Below are 22,779 nucleotides of genomic sequence, written 5' to 3'. Positions count from 1 at the left end.
GAATGGAGCGTGCTAGTATCAGAGGGTCAAGTGTAGATGGAAGAGATATATAATATAATATAATAAAAAAACAGGGTTGCTGCAGGATTTTAAGCTCAAATGTAAGACTTTTTAAGACCTGCACACATAAAATGAATACCATATGAGCAGGGTAGGGCAATGTCTATGGTAAACTATTAGCCTGTAAAATGACTGTAAAAAGCATGATTTACAGTTCAAATAGAAGTTTTCACAGAAACAAAAAGTTTTATAAAATGATACACTTTTATTTAATGGAGTATGATGTGATATTGTATGTGTTGTATGTATTGTATTGTATTGTATTGTATTGTTTTGATTGAACTTGGTAATTTTGTAACAACATCCTGCCCAGGGACTGCAGATGCAAATTAGCTTTATAGCTAACTCTGGCACAACAGTTTTGTTGTGCATTGTCCCTGTATAAAAATAAAAGAAATAATAAATAATAAATACACTTCATATTTCAGCCTTTAAATCATTTTTTAAGAAAATGGATGAGTCAGAAGTATTAATTATTATACTATTTTAAACAATTATTATCAATAAATTATTATATTAATTAAATAACATACAAACACATTTTACTGTTTAGATTTTTATAATGAATTATCTTCCTATAAATCCACCAGTTCACATGTACAGCTCTGCGTGTTTAGTGATTTTGTGCCTCTTTGGGATGGCACAATAAAGCGACATTCACTTGCAGAACGTAAGCTTCTAGAGGCACATAAGTCTGAAGTAATGAATTTAGGTAAAGGGGTGCAGAGCCAGTGGTGGTTTTGTAGGCAAACATTAATGCCTTGAATTTTATGCGAGCAGCTATTGGTAGTCAGTGCAAATTGATAAACAGAGGTGTGACGTTCTTCGTTCTTTCTTGCATTCTTTTTGGCTCATTAAAAATTTATCTAGCTGCCGCGTTCTGGATTAATTGTAAAGGTTTGATAGAACTGGCTGGAAGACCTTACATAATACATACATACAAAAAATATATATGAATAAAATAAAATAATAAACAAACTAACAAACAAAAACAAAACAAAAAAAAAGCCTATAGGGTCCTAGAAATCCAGTTCTGAAACTACAGGAATACTATTGCAGGAATACCCTGCTCACAACAACAGTCTTACACTGAAACAAATTATTCATTGAATTTACTCAAATTTAAGGTAAGGGGTTGCAATCAATTTATGTTAGCTACATTTTAAATAAACAAATTTAGTTGACAAAATTTCAACAAAATTTGTTTATATAAATGTAGCTAAAATAAATGGATTGCAACCACTTACCTTAAAAAATAAATACAAATTTGTATAATTTTTTTTTCAGTGTATTGAAAATGCACATACATTTTCTGCCAGCAGGAGGCGCTTTCGGAACTGTTTACGCAGTAACGGCAGAACACAAAGCAGCACAGCACCAGACTTTGAAACGTGCAGCGCTCATATTTATTTATAGCCTTTTGAAGTTTAATCGTCACATTAAGCTATATCCATTCTGATCTGTACCCAAATTTAAGACCTCTTGAAATCATAATTAAAGGGATAGTTCACCCAAAAATGAAAATTCCGTCATCATTTACTCACCCTCAAGTAGTTCCAAACCTGTATGAATGTCTTTGTTCTGCTGAACACAAAGGAAGATATTCTGAAGAATGTGGGAAACATAGCAGTTCTGGGGCACCATTGACTTCCATAGTATTTTTTTTCCTACTATGGAAGTCAGTGGTGCCCCAAAACAGCTTGGTTACAAACATTCTTCAAAATATCTTCCTTTGTGTTTGGCAGAACGAAGAAATTCATACAGGTTTGGAACTACAGGTGCTGGTCATATAATTACAATATCATCAAAAAGTTGATTTATTTCACTAATTCCATTCAAAAAGTGAAACTTGTATATTATATTCATTCATCACACACAGACTGATATATTTCAAATGTTTATTTCTTTTAATTTTGATGATTAGAGCTTACAGCTCATGAAAGTCAAAAATCAGTATCTCAAAATATTAGAATATTACTTAAGACCAATACAAAGAAAGGATTTTTAGAAATCTTGGCCAACTGAAAAGTATGAAAATGAAAAGCATGAGCATGTACAGCACTCGATACTTAGTTGAGGCTCCTTTTGCCTGAATTACTGAAGCAATGCGGCGTGGCATGGAGTCGATCAGTCTGTGGCACTGCTCAGGTGTTATGAGAGCCCAGGTTGCTCTGATAGTGGCCTTCAGCTCATCTGCATTGTTGGGGCTGGTGTCTCTCATCTTCCTCTTGACAATACCCCACAGATTCTCTATGGGGTTCAGGTCAGGCGAGCTTGCTGGCCAATCAAGCACAGTAACACTATGGTCATTGAACCAGCTTTTGGTACCTTTGGCAGTGTGGGCAGGTGCCAAGTCCTGCTGGAAAATGAAATCAGCATCTCCATAAAGCTTGTCAACAGAAGGAAGCATGAAGTGCTCTAAAATTTCCTGGTAGATGGCTGCGTTGACTGTGGACATCAGAAAACACAGTGGACCAACACCAGCAGATGACATGGCAGCCCAAATCATCACTGACTGTGGAAACTTCACACTGGACTTAAAGCAACATGGATTCTGTGCCTCTCCACTCTTCCTTCAGACTCTGGGACCTTGATTTCCAAATGAAATGTAAAATTTACTTTCATCTGAAAAGAGGACTTTGGACCACTGAGCAACAGTCCAGTTCTTTTTCTCCACAGCCCAGTTAAGATGCTTCTGACGTTGTCTCTGGTTCAGAAGTGGCTTGGTAGCCCTTTTCCTGAAGACGTCTGAGCATGGTAACTCTTGATGCACTGACTCCAGCTTCAGTTCTCTCCTTGTGAAGCTCTCCCAAGTGTTTGAATCGGCATTTCTTGACTGTATTCTCAAGCTTGCGGTCATCCCTGTTGCTTGTGCACCTTTTCCTACCCAAATTCTTCCTTCCAGTCAACTTTGCATTTAATATGCTTTGATACAGCACTCTGTAAACAGCCACACCTTTCAGTAATTACCTTCTGACTTACCCTCTTTGTGGAGGGTATCAATGTTTGTCTTCTGGATCATTGCCAAGTCAGCAGTCTTCCCCATTATTGTGGTTTCAAAGCTGTACATGTGAACTGGTGGATTTATAGGAAGATAATTCATTATAAAAATCTAAACAGTAAAATGTGTTTGTATGTTATTTAATTAATATAATAATTTATTGATAATAATTGTTTAAAATAGTATAATAATTAATACTTCTGACTCATCCATTTTCTTAAAAAAATGATTTAAAGGCTGAAATATGAAGTGTATTTATTATTTATTATTTATTTTATTTTTATACAGGGACAATGCACAACACAACTGTTGTGCCAGAGTTAGCTATAAAGCTAATTTGCATCTGCAGTCCCTGGGCAGGATGTTGTTACAAAATTACCAAGTTCAATCAAAACAATACAATACAATACAATACAATACATACAACACATACAATATCACATCATACTCCATTAAATAAAAGTGTATCATTTTATAAAACTTTTTGTTTCTGTGAAAACTTCTATTTGAACTGTAAATCATGCTTTTTACAGTCATTTTACAGGCTAATAGTTTACCATAGACATTGCCCTACCCTGCTCATATGGTATTCATTTTATGTGTGCAGGTCTTAAAAAGTCTTACATTTGAGCTTAAAATCCTGCAGCAACCCTGTTTTTTTTTTATATTATATTATATTATATTATATTATATTATATTATATATCTCTTCCATCTACACTTGACCCTCTGATACTAGCACTCTCCATTCTATTTCTATTTTATATATTAGTTTTATTTTTTATTTATTAAAAAAAGACCCTCTAACACTAGCGTTCTCTATTATACCTATTTTCTTTCTATTAATTAATTAATTATTTATTTATTAAAAGCATCAACTAAATGACTACGTGTTAATGTAATGTATAATTCTGAATATTTAATATATTTAAAGTGGTAGAATATTAATATTATAAACATATAATATAATATAATATAATATAAAACATAATATTAGATTTTTCAATTTTAGGGGTGTAAAAATGTTGCCATTTTACTTTCAGTTTTAGTAATTTTTATATGTAATTTTCTTTTTTTTTAGGTTTTAAAAATATTTATATTCATCTTTATTTTTAGTTCAGTTGTAGTAATTCTGGTACTTAAACATATTAAGTTGTACTAAACTAATTAAGTTCATTGCCAAGGCAGCATTTTGTTTAAATTGAAGTTTTAAAAGCTCAAGTTTTCATTTAATATACACATTTTATTCGAACTTTGTTTCAATTACCAAAATTTATCAACAATATCAATCCTGACCGGAAAAATAAATAAATAAATCCTCATTGTCTAACCGTGCATAGTAAGAGTGCTGATGATCACAAATGTTGTCTAATCCCAGGATACAGCCATGACTCAAAATCTGAAAATATGGAAATGGGGAAAATAACCAGGGAATTAGAACAATAACAATCACAGCAGGTGAAATATTCTCCCAGTTTCCCCAAAGAAACATACACATGATGACGGCAGTCTGCAAACTTCACAAAGCAGAAAGTCAACTTCATCTGAAGAATCCGGTCTGTTTGCTGCATGGCTTTACCGGAGGATTTGGACTAGTTTCTCTCATGGATGTAAATCTGGAGTTTATTCAGTACAACAGGAATCATACAGCAGATGTGTAGAGAGGTGTACTTCACATTCTTCATTATGAAGCCAGATGTTCCTTCTCTTAATGATGCTAAATCTCACTAAAACTGTCACGAACATGTCCACATCATATTTCATCAACAATTCTAAATAATTTATTATTTTAAATGCCATTACGCTTTTTGGTGTTGACATATATGACAGTTAAGCACATTTAAACCCCCTTCCCAACTGTCAGTAGCCTGATAAAATGCAAATAAGAGACAGACTATAACATTTCATTGGTGTAATAAAAGAAAAAAGAAAAAAATTGTAAACATGATTTTAAGAAAACAAATTAAAAAAAAAAAAAAAAATCTACAAAATTAAATATATATATTTTCTTTCTTTTTCATTCTGTTGTTGGACAGAATTATTTTCTTTACTGTATTAAATTAATAAGTAAAAATCAATAAGTAAACCTTTTTTCTTGTATAACAGTAATGAGAGTCAAATGTGCTTGGAAAAAATAAATATATATATATATATACACACACACACACACACACACACACACACACACACACACACTGTGTATATATATATATATAATATTTTAAAAGAAAGTAGGAGAATATTAATACTATATTATATTATACTTATCTAATCTAATATTTTAAAATCTTGTTAATTACTTATAAAGCCCTGAATGGTTTAGCTCCTCAGTACTTGAGCGAGCTCTTATCGCATTATAGTCCTCTATGTCCACTACGCTCTCAAAACTCTGGCCATTTGACAATAGAATATCAAAATCAACTGCGGGCGGCAGATCCTTTTCCTATTTAGCACCAAAACACTGGAACAATCTACCTAACACTGTTCGGGAGGCAGACACACTCTGTCAGTTTAAATCTAGATTAAAGACCCATCTCTTTAACCTGGCTTACACATAATACACTAATACGCTTCTAATATTCAAATCCATTAAAGGATTGTTAGGCTGCATTAATTAGGTCAACTAGAACCGGGAACACTTCCCATAACACCCGATGTACTTGTTACATCGTAAGAAGAATGGCATCTACGCTAATATTAGTCTGTTTCTTTCTTATTCCGAGATCACCGTAGCCATCCGTTCCAGTCCGTATCCAGATCAGATGGTTGATCAGCACCTAGAGACTATCTCTACAGCCCTGAACGTCAACGGAGATCAGGACACCTAGATGAAGCCCAGAGACAGATCCCCAGTGAGGACCTCGTCACCTAGAAAGCCATCGGGACAAGACCACGGGAAGCAAATGAGTCCTCTGCACAATCTGACTTTGCTGCAGTTGGAACAAACTGCTGTTTCGTCTGGCCAGAGGAGAACTGGCCCCCCGACTGAGCCTGGTTTCTCCCAAGGTTTTTTCTCCATTCTGTCACCAATGGAGTTTTGGTTCCTTCCTTAAAAGTTTAATCTTGTCATTTTACATTATTGACACTATTTTCCTATTTTGATATTGGAAAGTTGCTTTGACACAATCTGTATTGTTAAAAGCGCTATATAAATAAAGGTGACTTGACTTGACTAATCTAATCGAAAAGTTCTATATATAAATTTTAAAATTAAGTATTTTTAAATTTATTTTCTTACTTTGTTCCGAGATTCTTTTCCATGTCAGAGAATAAAAAAACAAACAAAAAAAGAGCATGTATTAAATTGTTAATCGGGACTTAAAATCTCACAATGTAGATTAACTTTGGGGCAAGGTTTAATTTTTAATATTAAATATTATTATCATTAAAAAAAAAACAACAACAAAAAAAAAAAAAAACTTTTTATTTGAATATTTTAAAACTTAATTTATTGCTGTGATGGCAGTGTAATTTTCAGCCTTACATATTTTCTTATTATTTATATCAATGCTGAAAACAGTTGTGCTGCTTAATGTTTTTGGAATTTTTTTTTTTTTTTTACAGAACTTAAAAAAAAAAAAAAAACACTCATGACTTGCTCATTTCCTGTTAGCTATCTAGTATAGACTTTTGCAGCCTTACAGTAAGAAAAACAAATCTTGAGCCATATAGACAAGACGGTGGAATATGAAACCACCATTAGCTCATTTAAAGGTGGTCAGACGTGAACAGCGGCCCTTCAAAGCGTCTGATACCTTGAAGCCACAAAGCCGTGGGAGCCGGGGAGCTGTATTGTGGCGCAGGCCTCATGCTGGCAGCTGAGATTCCCAATTGACACACACAGAGAAATTCAATGCCAGGGAAAAGAGTGTGTAATACAGTTAGAAGTGAAGCAGAAGGTGTAGTCAAAGCTTAGTGTTTGCTTCGTCATGGTGAAGTGCTTCAAAGTCAGCGTTTGATTAAAAGTTGGATATAGAGCTGAAAAAACACTCCATGGTGCAAAGTTATACAGCCGCTCAATTCAGAGCTGATTTAATAGAAACAGACAGGGAAGTACATAACTATACTAAATTCAGCCACAGCAAATCAAATTATGAACATAAGTCTATGGAGGTTAGATTACATGCATTGAGCCTTGCTGCTTTTTAAAAAAATGCTTTTTCAGCATTTTTGTGTATTTGAACCCTTTCCAACAATGACTGTATGATTTTGAGATCCATTTTTCACACTAAGGACAACTGAGGGACTCATATGCAACCATTACTGAAGGTTCAAATGCTCACTGATGCTCCAGAAGGAAAAAAAATGCATTAAGAGCCGGGGGTGAAAACTTTTGAATTTGAAGGTCGGGGTAAATTTAACTTATTTTGACTTCTGTGAAGCATGTAACTATCTTCTGTAGCTTCTGAAGGGTACTAAATGTACTAAATGAAAAGAACAAAAAAAAAAAAAAAGTGATATTTAGGCAAAATAAGAAAAATGTACACATCTCCATTCTGTTCAAACGTTTTCACCCCCCCGGCTCTTAATGCATCGTTTTTCCTTCTGAAACATCAGTGAGTGTTTGAACCTTCTGTAATAGTTTCATATGAGTCAGTACAAAATAAAAAAAAAAAAAAAAAAAATAACATGCATTTTGTATGATCCATTATTTTGGTAAAATAATTAACATTTTACAGATTCTGCAAGGTGTATGTAAACTTTTGAACTGTATCTGTAGATATGATATTTCTCATCATCTGTGCAAAATACTGCTTTTCATGTGTTTTTATTGACAGGTATTGGCAACAATGGACACATCCATCTTGGTTTTCCAACGTCCGGTGTGATGTCCATCTAACTTTCAATGTAAATGGAATCCAATATATTGTTTCATCAAAATAAATATCAATTAAAACTGAGAAAATAATATTGAAAACCCAGTCCTAGCTGACATCCCTGCTGAAAAAAAACAATAGAACCCTGCCCAAAACACAATATAAAATGTAATGGTTTTAATGGTTATAATGGGAATTGTATTGGTTTTAATGGAAACTATAATTGTGTCTACTGATATGTGTCTATTGTCTATTGGTGGGATGTTAAATCCTATTGGAAAAATGCCCAAAACACACTACAAAAAGGAATTTTGTAATGGTTTTACTGGAAAAAGCTAATGGTTTATAATGGTATTTTAAATGGAAACCATTAGAATTTCTGTGATGGTTTCTATTGGGCTTCTATTGTTTTTTTTTAGCAGCGATGTTTACTTGAAGCTTATCCACACTGTGTGTATGAAACAGACAATGACAAAGTCAAAATGCACCACTGGAGAAGCGCTAATTATGCGTCACCAATTTGGTCAATGATTTTGGTCATCCAAAATTACTTTATGCATTTTCAGTTGCCAAAATTTCATCATGACTAATTACTAAAAACTTCGTATTCAGGTTTAGTTGTGTTTGGATTTAAGCACAGAATAGAGTCTCATAACTTTAGCATATTTTAGTGAAGCAGACAACTTCTTATGAAGTGGAGACAACTTCTTCCTTTTCAAATGAAAACAGTCTTTCAGGTCTTTCAATGTAAAGCACTAGCCATAGTCGAGAGCTGCCCTTGAAACAAGGTTGTCTGGAAAACACGGGCAGCCATTAGCATACGCAAACACTGAGCTAGATGAGATGATCCTTTTAAAATGTGATTTTGGATTAATCCCGATGACCTATAGTTAAATCACATACAACCCCGTTTTTAGAGACCAATCAGTTTAGTTTATCCTCCCCTTCATCTTACACAAACACAACACACATTTAGAGCTGAAAGCAAGTCCACTCTTTACGTTAAATAAACCTATAATGAAAATGCAGTTGCTTGGGCCTTTATCATGACAAATATCAAAACAGGCCAACAGCCATTTGTTTAGGAAATGACTTTGGACTTCATGACTACAGCAAGCTCCCAGTCAATTACGCTCATTTCCTCGATCTCACACTCAATTTTTCAGGTTTGAACACTCTTTGCCTGTCTCTTTTATTTATTCTCCTCTCTTTATTCAGCTCTGTCAAGGAGAAACAGAGGTAATATATTAATTATCTGAAAACCTAGATCTATATTTTTTTCATTTTTCTGGGTTGTGTGTTAAGGTGTGTTCACATTAGCAATCTTTAAGTTAAATTTCCTGTGAATTGTCTATTGTCAATAGGGGTGTGCGATAATGGAGAAAAAAAAAAAAAAGATCTCTCAATATTTTCTGGAATTTTGTCGATAATGATAATTAAACAATATTTTGCTGAGTGTGTTATTGTGCTGGTATCTTGGCAGGATATGCTGGTAACAAGGCTAATTATTTTTTTTAATTTATGCATTATCCTCTGTATCTTGGCAGGACTACTGTGGGCTGCTGAACCCCAAAGCTTTTGATATTCTTCATATTCTGAGCCATGGTTAGTTTGCAGCAGTAACAGAATTGACCTTTTCCAAGTTTAAATTGATTTTTTACCAATTTTTTTAAACTAACCTTTATAAGGCCATTTTTCTAACCTAATTAAATTTATGCATTATCTTTTGTGTCAAATTCTTACATTTAATCAATTTCAATCAAATGCTTTGCAATGCAGTGGTGGCACAGAAGTGTCATTTAGACACATTTACACAGACTGTTTAATGCAGGACATGAATGCATTTAATTGAACATATAAATAAACAATGTTCATGACAACTCTCAGAGAGTTTAGCATGGTAACATACATGGCAATGTTAATGTGTTCGGTTTTGGCGGAATAGATCTGCTGCTGCAGCAGCAGAGCAAGTACCGAGATTTGCTACTGCCAATACATCCACAACATGCTGCTGTGAGCATATAGGAAATACTGCTGCTGCACATATAACATATGTGAAATAACCCCTGTGTATAACATACATGAAATCACCGTTTAACAGATCGATACAGGTGGAGCTGGGGGAGGTGGAGGGCTTCTGAAGTGCGCTGCAACTGCTACAGCAAACACTAGCCAAGTATTTGAATGATAAGCAGCAAGCTCATTGGCTGCTGAAACCAATCAGCTATGTGAATAATCATGTGATTATATCAGATAGAGTTAGAACCTATCAGCCTGTGCCATCTAGAGTTTCTAGTAATTTCATTATAGTATATTAAGCTGAACTTTCTAGTGCTTTTTGACCCACTTAAGTGAAACTTCTTTATATGCAACCTCATAGTTTCATTTTGTGACCCTGGACCACAAAACCAGTCTTAAGTCGCTGGGGTATATTTGTAGCAATAGCCAAAAATACATTGTATGGGTCAAAATTATAGATTTTTCTTTTATGCCAAAAATCATTAGGATATTAAATAAAGATCATGTTCCATGAAGATATTTTGTAAATTTCTTACTGTAAATGTATCAAAACTTAATTTTTTATTAGTAATATGCATTTCTAAGAATTTCATTTGGACAACTTTAAAGGCGATTTTCTCAATATTTTGATTTTTTTGCACCCTCAGATTCCAGATTTTCCAATAGTTGTCTCTCAGCCAAATATTGTCAGATCATAACACACCATACATCAATGGAAAGCTTATTTATTCAGCTTTCAGATGATGTATAAATCGATTTAAAAAAAATGACACTTAAGACTGGTTTTTGTCGTCCAGTTTTTTTATGGTTTAAGAGTACTGCTGAATGTAATGACAAGCATTTATGTTAAAATAAAATATACTCTAATGTCATTTATATTGAAACCTGTTTCATGTATTAAACATTTTCATTGCACATTTGTAATGAAGAAGTTGCAATTTAGTACACTTTAAATATATTAAAAGGTTTAAGTGGCCTTTCCTACTTTAATTGTATATTATCTGTAAGTACAGGTTTTTAAAGAGATTTGAAAAAAGATCTGAAGTGCACTACAAGTGCACATTAAATACAATTAATCACACTTCTTTTTCACAAGGGTTCATTCAATGCTTTTTTCAAATAGTACATTTGGGCAGGTCGTTTTATCTTATTAATTTAGCTGAATTCTGCAGCAGTTGTGACTAATCAAAAGAGTAGTCTAAATACATTCAGTCGCTGCTCTGTGCTACTGAAGGTGATCCAGAAGTTTTTCTCCATCTCTGAAAGTCAAGCGTACATTCATCTCACTCTCCACCTGCTGATTTAATGATGGAACCACTGAGCCGTTTCATTGCCGCCTCACGAGTGTGTTATAATGTCGAGTCTCTGCCTCACAGCGCTCATCTTCTTTCTGGCATTGCAAACATGGCCGTCATCTCTTTGTGGCGTTTTAGTTTGCAAGCATCTTCTGCCACTAGAGAATAAATAGATGGGCTTCGTCGAGTTGAGGGTGGCTCAAATTGATTTGCTTGCTCAAACAATTTGTTCTTGCTTTACACTGGCTAAATGACTTCACAGCCATTGATCCACTGACATGACACGTCGTCCTGTATTTACCACTTTTTTTTTTTAATCTTCTCGCTTTGGCTTTATTTATTTATTTAACTTAAAAAAATGAACAGACAATAAGTGAAACAGAAAACTAAAACCCCCATTTGATGATTAATTTGAACCTTTTTATTAATTATTTTGTAAGATGTTTCATGTCATTTATTTCAGGAATAAGCATGTCAGAAATTTGGATAATGCATAGTACTTAATCCCTGTTGCAATAAAAGTTTAATTGGGAGGAATATTTCAAGTCCAGATAAATTTTAATGATCCTGGGTCCCCACAATTCATTGTGTCCTCTATAGAGGGCATTCGCTTTTACATGTCACTGTTTTACATCCTGTACTAAATTAAATTAAATTAAATTAAATTAAATTAAATTAAATTAAATTAAATTAAATTAAATTAAATTAAATTAAATTAAAAATTTTAATTTGACATCTCTTTGGCATAAAACAGTGCAAAAAATAAATAACAAACTAGTAAAGAGATGACAAAACATACAATAATTAAACAAATAAATGAAATAAAGTCATATTTTGTCATGTTTTTGATATCTGTTTTGACATAAACATCATAAAAATATAATAAACAAACATCTCTCAGTATGACAGCTGCATGTCACATCTGAAGATCTGTTAGAGAGCTGAACCAAGTATGTTTTCTTGCGAGCAAACTTACCTGCTGTCTCTTTACATTCCTTCTAGCCTTTGGCTTTCAGAGGCTTAACCGACTGAAAAATATATATATTCAGCGGGGGCACAGCACTATTAGGAGAGTAATTTCAGTCAGCAGACAAAAGCTTTTTACAGATATACTACAAGTGAAGAGTAGAAAGTGTCTACATCAGGCAGTCCACATCTGTAGCTGTCATTACTGTTAGTGGTATTGGCAGAAGAAGAACAGCAGTAAACAATAACAGCACTCCTGTGTGCATCATGGATGAGTATGCCCATATGCTCACAAACACAAGCTAATCTGTGGGGTTTAGGTCGTGTGTGTGATATGAATATAGCCTTGGCTGGGGAAAAGACTGTCTTTTTTAAACAGAACCTGTGAGTTAATTTATGTAATGTGGCAGTACAGTGTCAAAACCTGGTCAGCAGGTGGGGCTAGTACACTGTTTGGGCTGATTATTGACCAAGCTGACGGTCAACCACTTACAGTTGCACTTCACACTTTACACTTCATAAATATTACAAATAGCTGTAAGAATCAACTGATGATGTGTCAAGCCAAAATGGAGCTATTAATGATAGACAATAGTGATTGGATTGTGAGAAGGCGGAATTAAATACCAGAATGGAGCAAGATCTGAATGTGAGCTTGCTAAAACAATTCCTAAAAAAGGCTAATCCAGCTGGTTAACATTTCCCGATAGCCCATTCAGCCTAAGCAACATCAATGCACAATGTAATGTGTATATATTACAATGTACTATGTAAACATGATGTAGGTTTCAGAATTGAAGGCATGTGTGACAAAAAAACAACACACAAAAAACAAAATAAAACAAAAAATACAACAAATTTAAAACAAAGCAAAGCAAAAACACACATAAAACAAAACGAAAAAGTAACAACAAAAAAAAACAAAGCAAAGCAAAACAAAATCAAGAAGTAAAACAAAACAAAAACATGAAATAAAATCAAAAAGCAAAAGCAATCAGCAAAAAAAGTAAATAATAATAATAAAAACAAGCTGCAAAAATGGCAGTAACAGGTTTGTATATTTGGACAAAACTAGGGCTAGCAAGGTTGGGAAAAAATAGTTTATAGTTATTCATGACTATTAAAAATAATAACTATTTGAGTTATTATTATATCAAATGATATTGTAATATTTTAATTACTGAGTAAAATCAAGAAGGTCAATACCTCTGATGTGGGACAGGTCAAAATGATCATTTTAAGGGGGAATACAGATATTTTCTCTGTTCATAACTAGTTTAATGATACTTTTATGGTAGACAACAGTTAATCTAACATATCTAATACTTATAACAACAACAACAACAAAAACATGATATGTAACTAGGCACACTGAATTCAAGCAACAAAACGAAACAAAAAAAACTAACTAAAATAAAATAAAACAAAACAAACAACAAAAACAAAGCAAAGCAAAAACAAACAAAACAGAACAAAAACAAAAAACTAAAACAAAACAAAAGACAAACAACAATAAAGACAAAAGGTCAAAGTATTTTTTTTTTATGCAAGGAACCTTGACTAATGTTATCAAAGCATCTTTGGTTCTTTTGTTATGACTAAGTTTTTTTTTTTTTTTTTTTTTGATACATTGTGCAAAGATAATCCACCAATGTCCAAATGTGGACCAGTTTTTTAAAAAATGAATGCAAAGACTCACCCATGAAGTTTAGGTAGCCCTCTCCCCCCAGGCTGTGGGTAAGCAGTCGTATCATCTTGTGGAGCTGGATGCCCCGATCAATAACGGAGTTCATGGGAATCAAATCGCTCATGTTGGTGTACATATCCTTGTCCATCAGCCAGAAGGCCAGAGTTTTGTCTCCCACCAGGGCCTGACAGAACGGCAGATCAACAACATGAGCACATGATTCACATTAGGTGAAATGTTTGCTGGTTGATGAATAGCTTTTGATTGGTTGCACTTGTTAATGGGGAAAAACGGGGGAACAACTACCATTTGTCCGGTTCTACACAAAGACATCACGGGACACTAAAAAACAAGACTGAATACTGGCCTAATTTTAATGATGCAAAACTGCATGTTACATCTGAAGGTGTGATTGTAGAGTAAATTGATTGGCTTCGAAAAACCCATAATCCAAAGTATGAGCAATAGTAAAGGTCTTTGCACACTGAGTCAGAAATTTTTGCATGAAAACCTCACGTTGCGTCAATCACGTTTACACACTGCCTCCGAAACTTTCATCTGTCGTAAAAAAAATAAATAATAATAAATAAAAATCGGACCAGGTTTGATTTTCTGCTTTTTTTGCATCCGTACCAAGCATTCTGATTGGAAAGGATGACGAATACGAAACTCCCCCCCCTTAAAAAAAACACATTTTGCATCTCGTGTGCAAGGACCATAATAGTGATGTTTGACTTAACAAACAGCATCCAATAATAATTTGACCTTTTTGTCACACTTTTATGGATTGATAGTATGATAAACAGGACAGAAATGAAGTAATAAAGTTAGACAAAGTAAATAGGTAAATGTTGCAGACAGTATTTGAATAAAAAAATAAAAAAAAAAGTTCAATTTGCAATAAATAAATAAATAAAAAGAAAAATAAATAAATAAACAAACAAACAAAGACATATTTCCTGAATATATACTTAAAAAAAAAAAAAAAAAAAAAACCTCCTATATAAACACCACAGCTTAGTATGTTGCAACCACTAAACCAAGGTCCTGACGTCCATTAATATTGTAACACATCCTACGCAGTTTCCCATAGGATCTGCCATTCTGATGGAAACTTTATTGCAATGATAAACAGTTGGTCTATTGATGAAGTAAAGTTTTACTAGTTTTAACACGTTTCAACTCAGACTCACTCAAGTGTCTCATATTGAGTAGCACAAATCATTATCCCCAGACCTTGGAAACACTACACAGAGGAAAAAACAAAGAGAAGAAAAGAAGACAGGAAAAAACAACAACAATCGGCTCTAGCCATGGTGTTACAATGTGTACAAAGAGGATGGATGTGTTAATTTCTCATTTCACCCTCGTCCCTAGAGGACTACAACCTGTTGTGACACCAATTTCCATTCCCAATGACACATTGATTACTTTTCCTTTACTCTACACCGGAGGAATGGAGGTTTCCGGGCGGCAGTACCTGGTCGTGGCTTTCGGCGTAAGCAATGCATTTCTCGCCATGTCGCCTGTTGGTCATCGTGAACACGATGTTTCCCATGTTCCAGTCTTCGTCCTTGAACTCCTTAAGGATCTGAGAATGGAAGAGAAGGACTAAATAAATAAATGGGAAACGAGTGAACGCGCAGAAACAATTGTCTCAGTACTTTATGAACAAGTCTTTCATTCTTTCTTGTTTATTCTTATTCTCTCGTCATTTGTTCACTATTTTGACATAAACATCCACTGGTGTCTGCCTGGTTTGTCTGTCTAGCCGAAAGCCAGATTTAATTTTCTTTCTACAAGCTCGGGCGTCATTTCTACAGTATATGAGTCCATCATACTGCAGTAATGCACTCTCTACAGTGAGATTATGAAAGAGATTAGGGCAGTAATGTTAGCTCGTTTGTTTTATTTTAGTACTATTGATTTTTCCCATCTCAGTTTTTGCGAATGCACTGCCACTTCCTTGCCAATACCTTCCCATTTCAGAGAAAATGTCCCTAAGTAACTAAAAGTAGCAACGCTGCTCATTTAACTCAACTTTTAGTTGCCTGACAGCAGCGCAGTTGTTTTCAAAACACTAGCTTTTCCAGTTACTACTTTTTTCTAATGCGTAGCGGTGTAGCACAAACAAAACGCTAGTCTGAGACAGAGGATAGAACTGAAATTCAAGTCATTGAAAATCGTTTCCTCAGCTCATAGCTCTCAAATGTCATTTTTAAAGTTCAATTATATTAAAATGATGTCCTACTAAATATTTGAATGCTTAACCATTAAACTTAACATTATGTGAGTTGTTAGCGGTTCCTCAGGACAAAACTGATGTTTAATTTAAAAACAGCTCCTGAATATTATACTAAGTTAGCAAAATAAATAAATTAATTAAATATTATAGTATTTCCTTGAACACAATTCCTAAATGTGTATTTCAAATACCCTAATTATTAATACATTATTAAATATGAATAATTTTAATGAATACATTTCCTGAATATTATTTATACTGTTCAATATACTAATTCTTAATAAAGTATTAACTGACATAATCCATTTTCAAAACATAAATTACACATTTTCCTAACATGCATTTCTTGAATATTATTTACATATTCCAATATATACATTTAATAATATTCTAAATAATTAAAATAAGTACCAATACCAATTTTTTTATAGAGCATTAATCATTCAAACAAATAATAACTTTGCAAAATATGTAAATATTACATTTTCCTAAATGTATTTCTTGAATATTACTTGCATAATCCAATATATACATTTAATAACATTCTAACCAATTAAAATAAGTGATAAATACATTTGCAAAAAAGTCTATATATATATATATTCCCCCCCCCCTACATATTTCAATATACTAATTCTTAAAGTATTCATTAATTATAACATTTATAAATACATGTGTGAAAATGTAAATATTATACATTTACGAGTATTATATTATTATATGCATTAAAAGCAACAATTGTTTTTCCATTTACATATATTTCAATGGAAGTTTAATTTATTACCAAATAAATTGTATGTATATTATGTATAAAATTTTGAAGGCTGCTAATTGGACCAATGCATGTAAATGTCATATTACATGACTATAAAATCTTGCTTTAAGAACAAATGGTACAGCCAAATTAGGTGTAGCATTGGTTACAAAACTAACTAGGACTTATTAACTACCTAGTATGACCTTACAAACAGTTGGTGCAACCCTACCCAGAAGAATCGTATCAACTTTATGTATGGAATGTCATGAGTGTGAATAAAATAATGACGGTCCATCTCAATAAACATATCAGCATGTGATAATAATAACATTTAATCAACACTCCGCCGCTGCTGCTGCACACATACCATCACATGGCGAGGTAACAGGAAAGCTGTATGCTAATGTTTAAATCGATGTGAGGAAGTCATTATTCTGACATCCGTGTCAACCGTCCTTAGTTAAGAGTCAACATCCTCTGCTCCTAAACCTGAGACTTTTCTCACCACAATTCATCATCCAACTCTCACTCAAACGTCTTCCAACGCTACTTTTCACCCTTAGCCCTGTGATGGTACGCACATCTCAGCCTCTTTCAGTGAGAAGATTTCACTGCAACAGAACAGAGATGTTCAGCTTGTGGGAAGACAGAAAAACTCGGGACTATGTGTCCAACACAAATCTGAAAACCTGTCATGAATGCAGCTCAGTTTATTCCCAAAAACAGGACGTGATTCAAACATCTACCTTCTGGAGCGCAAAAAAAAAAAATGTCTACCCTTATAAGAAAAAAAAGAAGTGTACTTAATTGTAATGAATGTGCATTTGTAGTGTACTTCATATCTTAAAAGAATATTTTTAATAAACTGTACTTGGTGATATAATGAATACAAAAGGAATAATTCACCCAATAACGAAACTTTGCTGAACATTTACTCACCCTCAGGCTATTCAAAATGTAGATGAGTTTGTTTTTTCATCAGGACGGATTTGGAGAAATGTAGCATTGCATCACTTGCTCACCAGGGGATACTCTGCAGTGAATGGGTGCCGTCAGAATGAGAGTCCAAACACTCAAGTAGTCCTCACCACTCCAGTCCATCAGTTAATGTCTTGTGAAGTCAAAAACGGCTATACATTTGTTAAAAACATATTTTTTATTTATTTTTTATTTAATTTGTTGCTTTCTCCAGTGAAAAAGGGTCTCGTTTGAATCAGGAAAGAAATATGCACAAACCAAGCATCATTTGCAAGGCAAAATGTTCTAAACAAATACTGTATGTCAGTGGATTTTGATGTAAGAAGACAACAGGCGGTGGACTTTCTCACTGGAGGAAACATTATTATGGATTATAGACTGATATTTTTGGTCAGAAGTAATGATTTAAAGTTAAAATGCTTTAATGATGGATTTGTTTCATACAAACATGCAGTTTTTTTTTACTTCACAAGACATTAATTGATGGACTGGAGTTGTGTGGATTATTGTGTTGTTTTTATCAGCTGTTTGGACTCTCATTCTGACGGCACCCATTCACTGCAGAGGATCCACTGGTGAGCAAGTGATGTGATACCAAATTTCTCCACATCTGAAGAAACAAACTCATCTATATCTTGGATGGGTCAATAAAGCACAGCTTTCAGCTACTTGTATTTAATATAAATTCGAATTCTAATACTTTTTTTTTTTTTCCAATAGTGTCAACACTTAAACATTACGTTCAGTTGACACTTAAATAATGTACACTTGTTCAAATGTTTGTTATCAGTAAGGCTTTTAATTAAAAAAAAAAAAAAAAGTTTGAATGATTATTTTTAAAAGTATTTTATGCTCATCAAAGCTACATTAATTTGATCAAAAATACAGGAAAAACTGAAATCTTTATTACCACTTTTATCAATTTAACATCCTTGCAGAATAAAAGTATTTATTACCTTTAATAAAAGTATTAATTACCTTTAATAAATAAAGCGAAAATTGTACTTACCCCAAACTACTGAACATAAGTGTATATTGTTAGAAAATATTTCTATTTTGAATAAATCCTGTTCTTTTTAACCTTTTATTCATCAAAGAATCCTAAAAAAAAGAAAAAAAAAAAAAAAAAAAAAAAGTATCACAGATTCCAAAACAATATTAAGCAGCACAACTGTTTGCAAACATTGATAATAAATGAGCATATCACAATGATTTCTGAAGGATCATGTGACACTGAAGACTGGAGCAATGACGCTGAAAATTCAGCTTTGCATTAAAATAATAAATTACATTTTAAAGTATATTAAAGTAGAAAACTTTTTTTCTGTATTTTTGATCAAATAAATACAGCCTTGATGAGTAGAAGAGACTTCACTTTTTCATCATTTGTCAGTATTGTGTTATTATTTTTTAACAAATATGTTGAAGTGCACTTCTTTTTTTCACAAGAGAAACAATGCCAAACAATACAATTTCAAGATAAAAAGCAGCGCCTGACAGAGAAAACTCCTTTACAGTAAAAAAAAAAACACACTGTTGTCTGTAGTTTTACTGACAAAAACATCTCAAGTTCTACACATCAGCAACTTTCCAGCGGCAAACAAGGAGGGAGGAAAGACTTTTTTGTATTCCTTACATCACTCATGGCGATCTGTTCTCATTGTGTCTTCACCACACACACACACACACACAACCCTCGGGCCCCCTGTGCAGCAGACTGACTGACAGCAGCGAGGGAAGCCCATGAGAGTGACAGGCAGCCATGTGCTGTGTGAGATTGCGCCTGACAGGTGACTGACATGCAGGAAAACCTTTATATTAGCCCACAGCCAAACAATCAATGGAGAGACAAAAAAAAAGGCTGGGGTGTTGTAAGCGTCACTACCGCTGCAATGAAGAGTCTGCTGAAATGAGAACTGAAAGCCATCGCTATTCATCTTCAGCCATCTCTTCATTTATTGCTCTGGGTTTGTTCTGAGGGGAAATGTCTGTTAGGGAAACCTTTGAATCACACGATGTGACACCTTCAAAATAACTTATATTTAAACAAACCTGTTGCAGGCTGGTGTATAACTGTGTTTGTATCGATTACAGGTTACAGAACAAGAAAAATGGCCAAACAGAACCGCACAATAAGACAAACAAACAACAATATAAGAATTTTACTTAAACATAGTAAGGCTGACAACAGATCAAAATGATTCATTAGGATTAATCACATTATTTATGTTTTGTTTGTATGTTTGTTTACAAATTTGCATATACTTTAATTCCACAAACACCACAATGTTCTCATTTTGTGGTGTTCATTTATTGCATGTATATTAAATGTCAATACCATCTGGGAAAATGAAGGTAATTGCTAATAAAGCTGTTACATGATGGCAGACTAGTAAAGCACTGAATAGACAGAAAATAGGTTTAGAAGTCAATATATTGTTTGCTGTATTCCCATCTCTGAACATAAGCATGTGATGATAACAGGAAACACAACATTATTATTATTATTATTATTATTATTATTTTATTTTATTTTTTCTCTCATTTTAACCTTTAGTTTATAATATTCTAATCTACTGTCCCCTTTTTTACATGATATATTTCATGATTTATGATCTCTATTTCTTACTGACCTTTAACATTAATTGACTGAAAGAGGAAAAAGTTGTATTTAATAATAATATTAATAAATAAAATAAAATAAATAAAATAAAATAAAATAAAATAAAATAAAATAAATTAAATAATAATAATAATATTATTATTATTATTATTATTAATAATAATAATAATAATAATAATAATAAGTGAATCTTTCCTCTTTCAGTCAGTTAAAGTTTAAGTTTAAATAAATAAACTTAAATTTTAAATGACCAAAAGTGTAAAAATATTATATTTCTATAGTAGTATAGAATTATTATTATTATTATTCAACTTTTATTAAGACATTACCATGTTCCAATGGTAAACTTTGCTACTTTCTCCATTTTATATATTTTTTATGAATGTTTCTCACAATCTTTGAATTCTTGAATTCTTTAAGCTAAGTTTAGGCTAAGTCTTTATTATCTGCTTCAAAGCTGCTATCATAAATACTCTACATGCATATATTGTTCTGTTTTATTCAGAGATTATGATTGAAGTGCACTTCAAACTTGCGAATAAGATTAAAACAAAAGTGTGTCTGTCTGTTCACTTCATCCCACTATATTGGGTCACACATATAAAATGTGAATGTAGTGAGACTTATTCCTGTATAATTACACCCACAACTCCCTTTCACACAACTATTAGATTTTCTGTACTTTTACTACCAGCGTCAGAAATAAACTCGTTTGAATCTTTCAGGATGTGAAATTCCTGTGATGCTTTTTAATATACAGACTGAAATCTTTGGCCATTTATCACATCCTACATTTTTTAGTGCCATGACAGTTGTATTTTAAGACAAATCTAAGTGTGTTTTGGGTTACACTTTATTTCGATAGTCCACTTTAGACATTCTACTAACTAGAAGTATCTTTGTAACTACATGCCAACTACATGTCAACTAATTCTCATTCATTTGCAACTACATGTCTACTAACTCTCAGTAGGGTAGGTTTAGGGTTAGTAGAATAAGTTGACATATACTTGCTAAGTTTCTCATAGTCAGTATGTTGTATGTTGTGGACCCATCAAAATAAAGTGTTAGAAGATATTAAGCAGACAGTCTACTAATACTCTAATGACTGCTAGTTGACGTGTAGTTGCAAAGTTACTTACTGTTAGTAGAATGTCTAAAGTGGACTATCGAAATAAAGTGTTAACGTGTTTTGAGGTATAAGGGGCAAATTGTGATTATCATTCACATTTAAGGCTTTACATAACCCCAAAATAAAAATTTGTAATCAACCAATATGGGTTTTTCAAAAGTTGATTCATGTAACAATGTTACATATTGTCCCTCCAATAGTGAATATGTGATTACATTACCAAATGAGGACACAAAGGCAGTTTTTTAAGCTTTAATGAATCATCTGAGTCAGGAGGCATTATGTTATTTTTTTGATATTTCAATACTTTGAATGCAATTAATAGACAGTCTCTTAAGTCAGACTCTTAAGTCAATGGAGCACCATTAACCAAATGAGAGAGGACGAGTCCCAAAATGCAGCATGCTGGGAACTGCAACCCCTAATGACTGTGGGGTGCAGAGGGCCAGATGGGAAACGCTTCTTCTCTGTTTATCTCCTGGCATTACATACCACACAGCTTCCCCTCAATTATCATCTGACAGTTTAATTTCTGTCTGATTGTAGATTCTATCAGTCTCTCCTTTGAGTGAGAACTCTCTCGTGACCCTATCTTATTGACACAGAGCACCAAAGAAATGATTTGATGAAATGCACAATTGCAGAGCAACATAAAAACCCAGTGACTGGTGTGAACATATGAGTCATGGCAATTGTGAGGGATGCAAATCTGGGTTGCATCTGCATAAAGGCATCGCAATGACTTCTGACATCTACAAAGAATGCCATTAAAGGGATAGTTCACCCAAAAATAAACATGATGACATTATTTATTCACCCTCATGTCATTCCAAACTTGTTTGACTTAATCTTCTGTGGAAAAAAAAAAAAAAAATGCAACAGTTCTTACTGGTACTTGAATCTGATTGGCTGAGAGCCTTCTTCAGGAGTGTGATATTCCAGTGATAACAGCACTCTAATCGTTTCACTGGTTGTATCACTCCGCTTGCAGCATTTCTCACAGCGAATGTCACGGCAGATGCCCAAATTTTATATCATTTTATATTATTTATATAATATAATTTTAACAGGTTTTTAAGGCCAGAATGTAGTTGTTTAGACTTCAAATATGCGGTTTGTTAATAAAGATAATGTCCATATCATTAGAAAAATAAACACCGGTATACCGCCCAGCACTAAGTTATACACAATTTTGCAACT

The 22,779-nt window shown here is 33.3% G+C and overlaps 1 protein-coding gene across 1 annotated transcript in view; it reads right to left on the bottom strand.

Annotated features, from left to right (window-relative positions):
* gbe1b (glucan (1,4-alpha-), branching enzyme 1b) overlaps positions 1-22,779 on the bottom strand; it is a 154,430-nt gene that overhangs the window by 52,974 nt on the left and 78,677 nt on the right. Inside the window, exons 11-12 of the mRNA XM_058745129.1 lie at positions 15,325-15,435; positions 13,857-14,028 (exon numbers count right to left, since the gene is read on the bottom strand). Of these exons, the coding sequence (XP_058601112.1) occupies positions 13,857-14,028; positions 15,325-15,435 (283 nt within the window). The remainder of the gene's footprint in view (positions 1-13,856; positions 14,029-15,324; positions 15,436-22,779) is intronic.

Source organism: Onychostoma macrolepis, chromosome 15 (genome assembly GCF_012432095.1).
Source record: "Onychostoma macrolepis isolate SWU-2019 chromosome 15, ASM1243209v1, whole genome shotgun sequence".
Classification (NCBI taxonomy): domain Eukaryota; kingdom Metazoa; phylum Chordata; class Actinopteri; order Cypriniformes; family Cyprinidae; genus Onychostoma; species Onychostoma macrolepis.
Note: the sequence above shows the minus strand (reverse complement) of the source record. Positions and strands in the feature narration are given on the sequence as shown.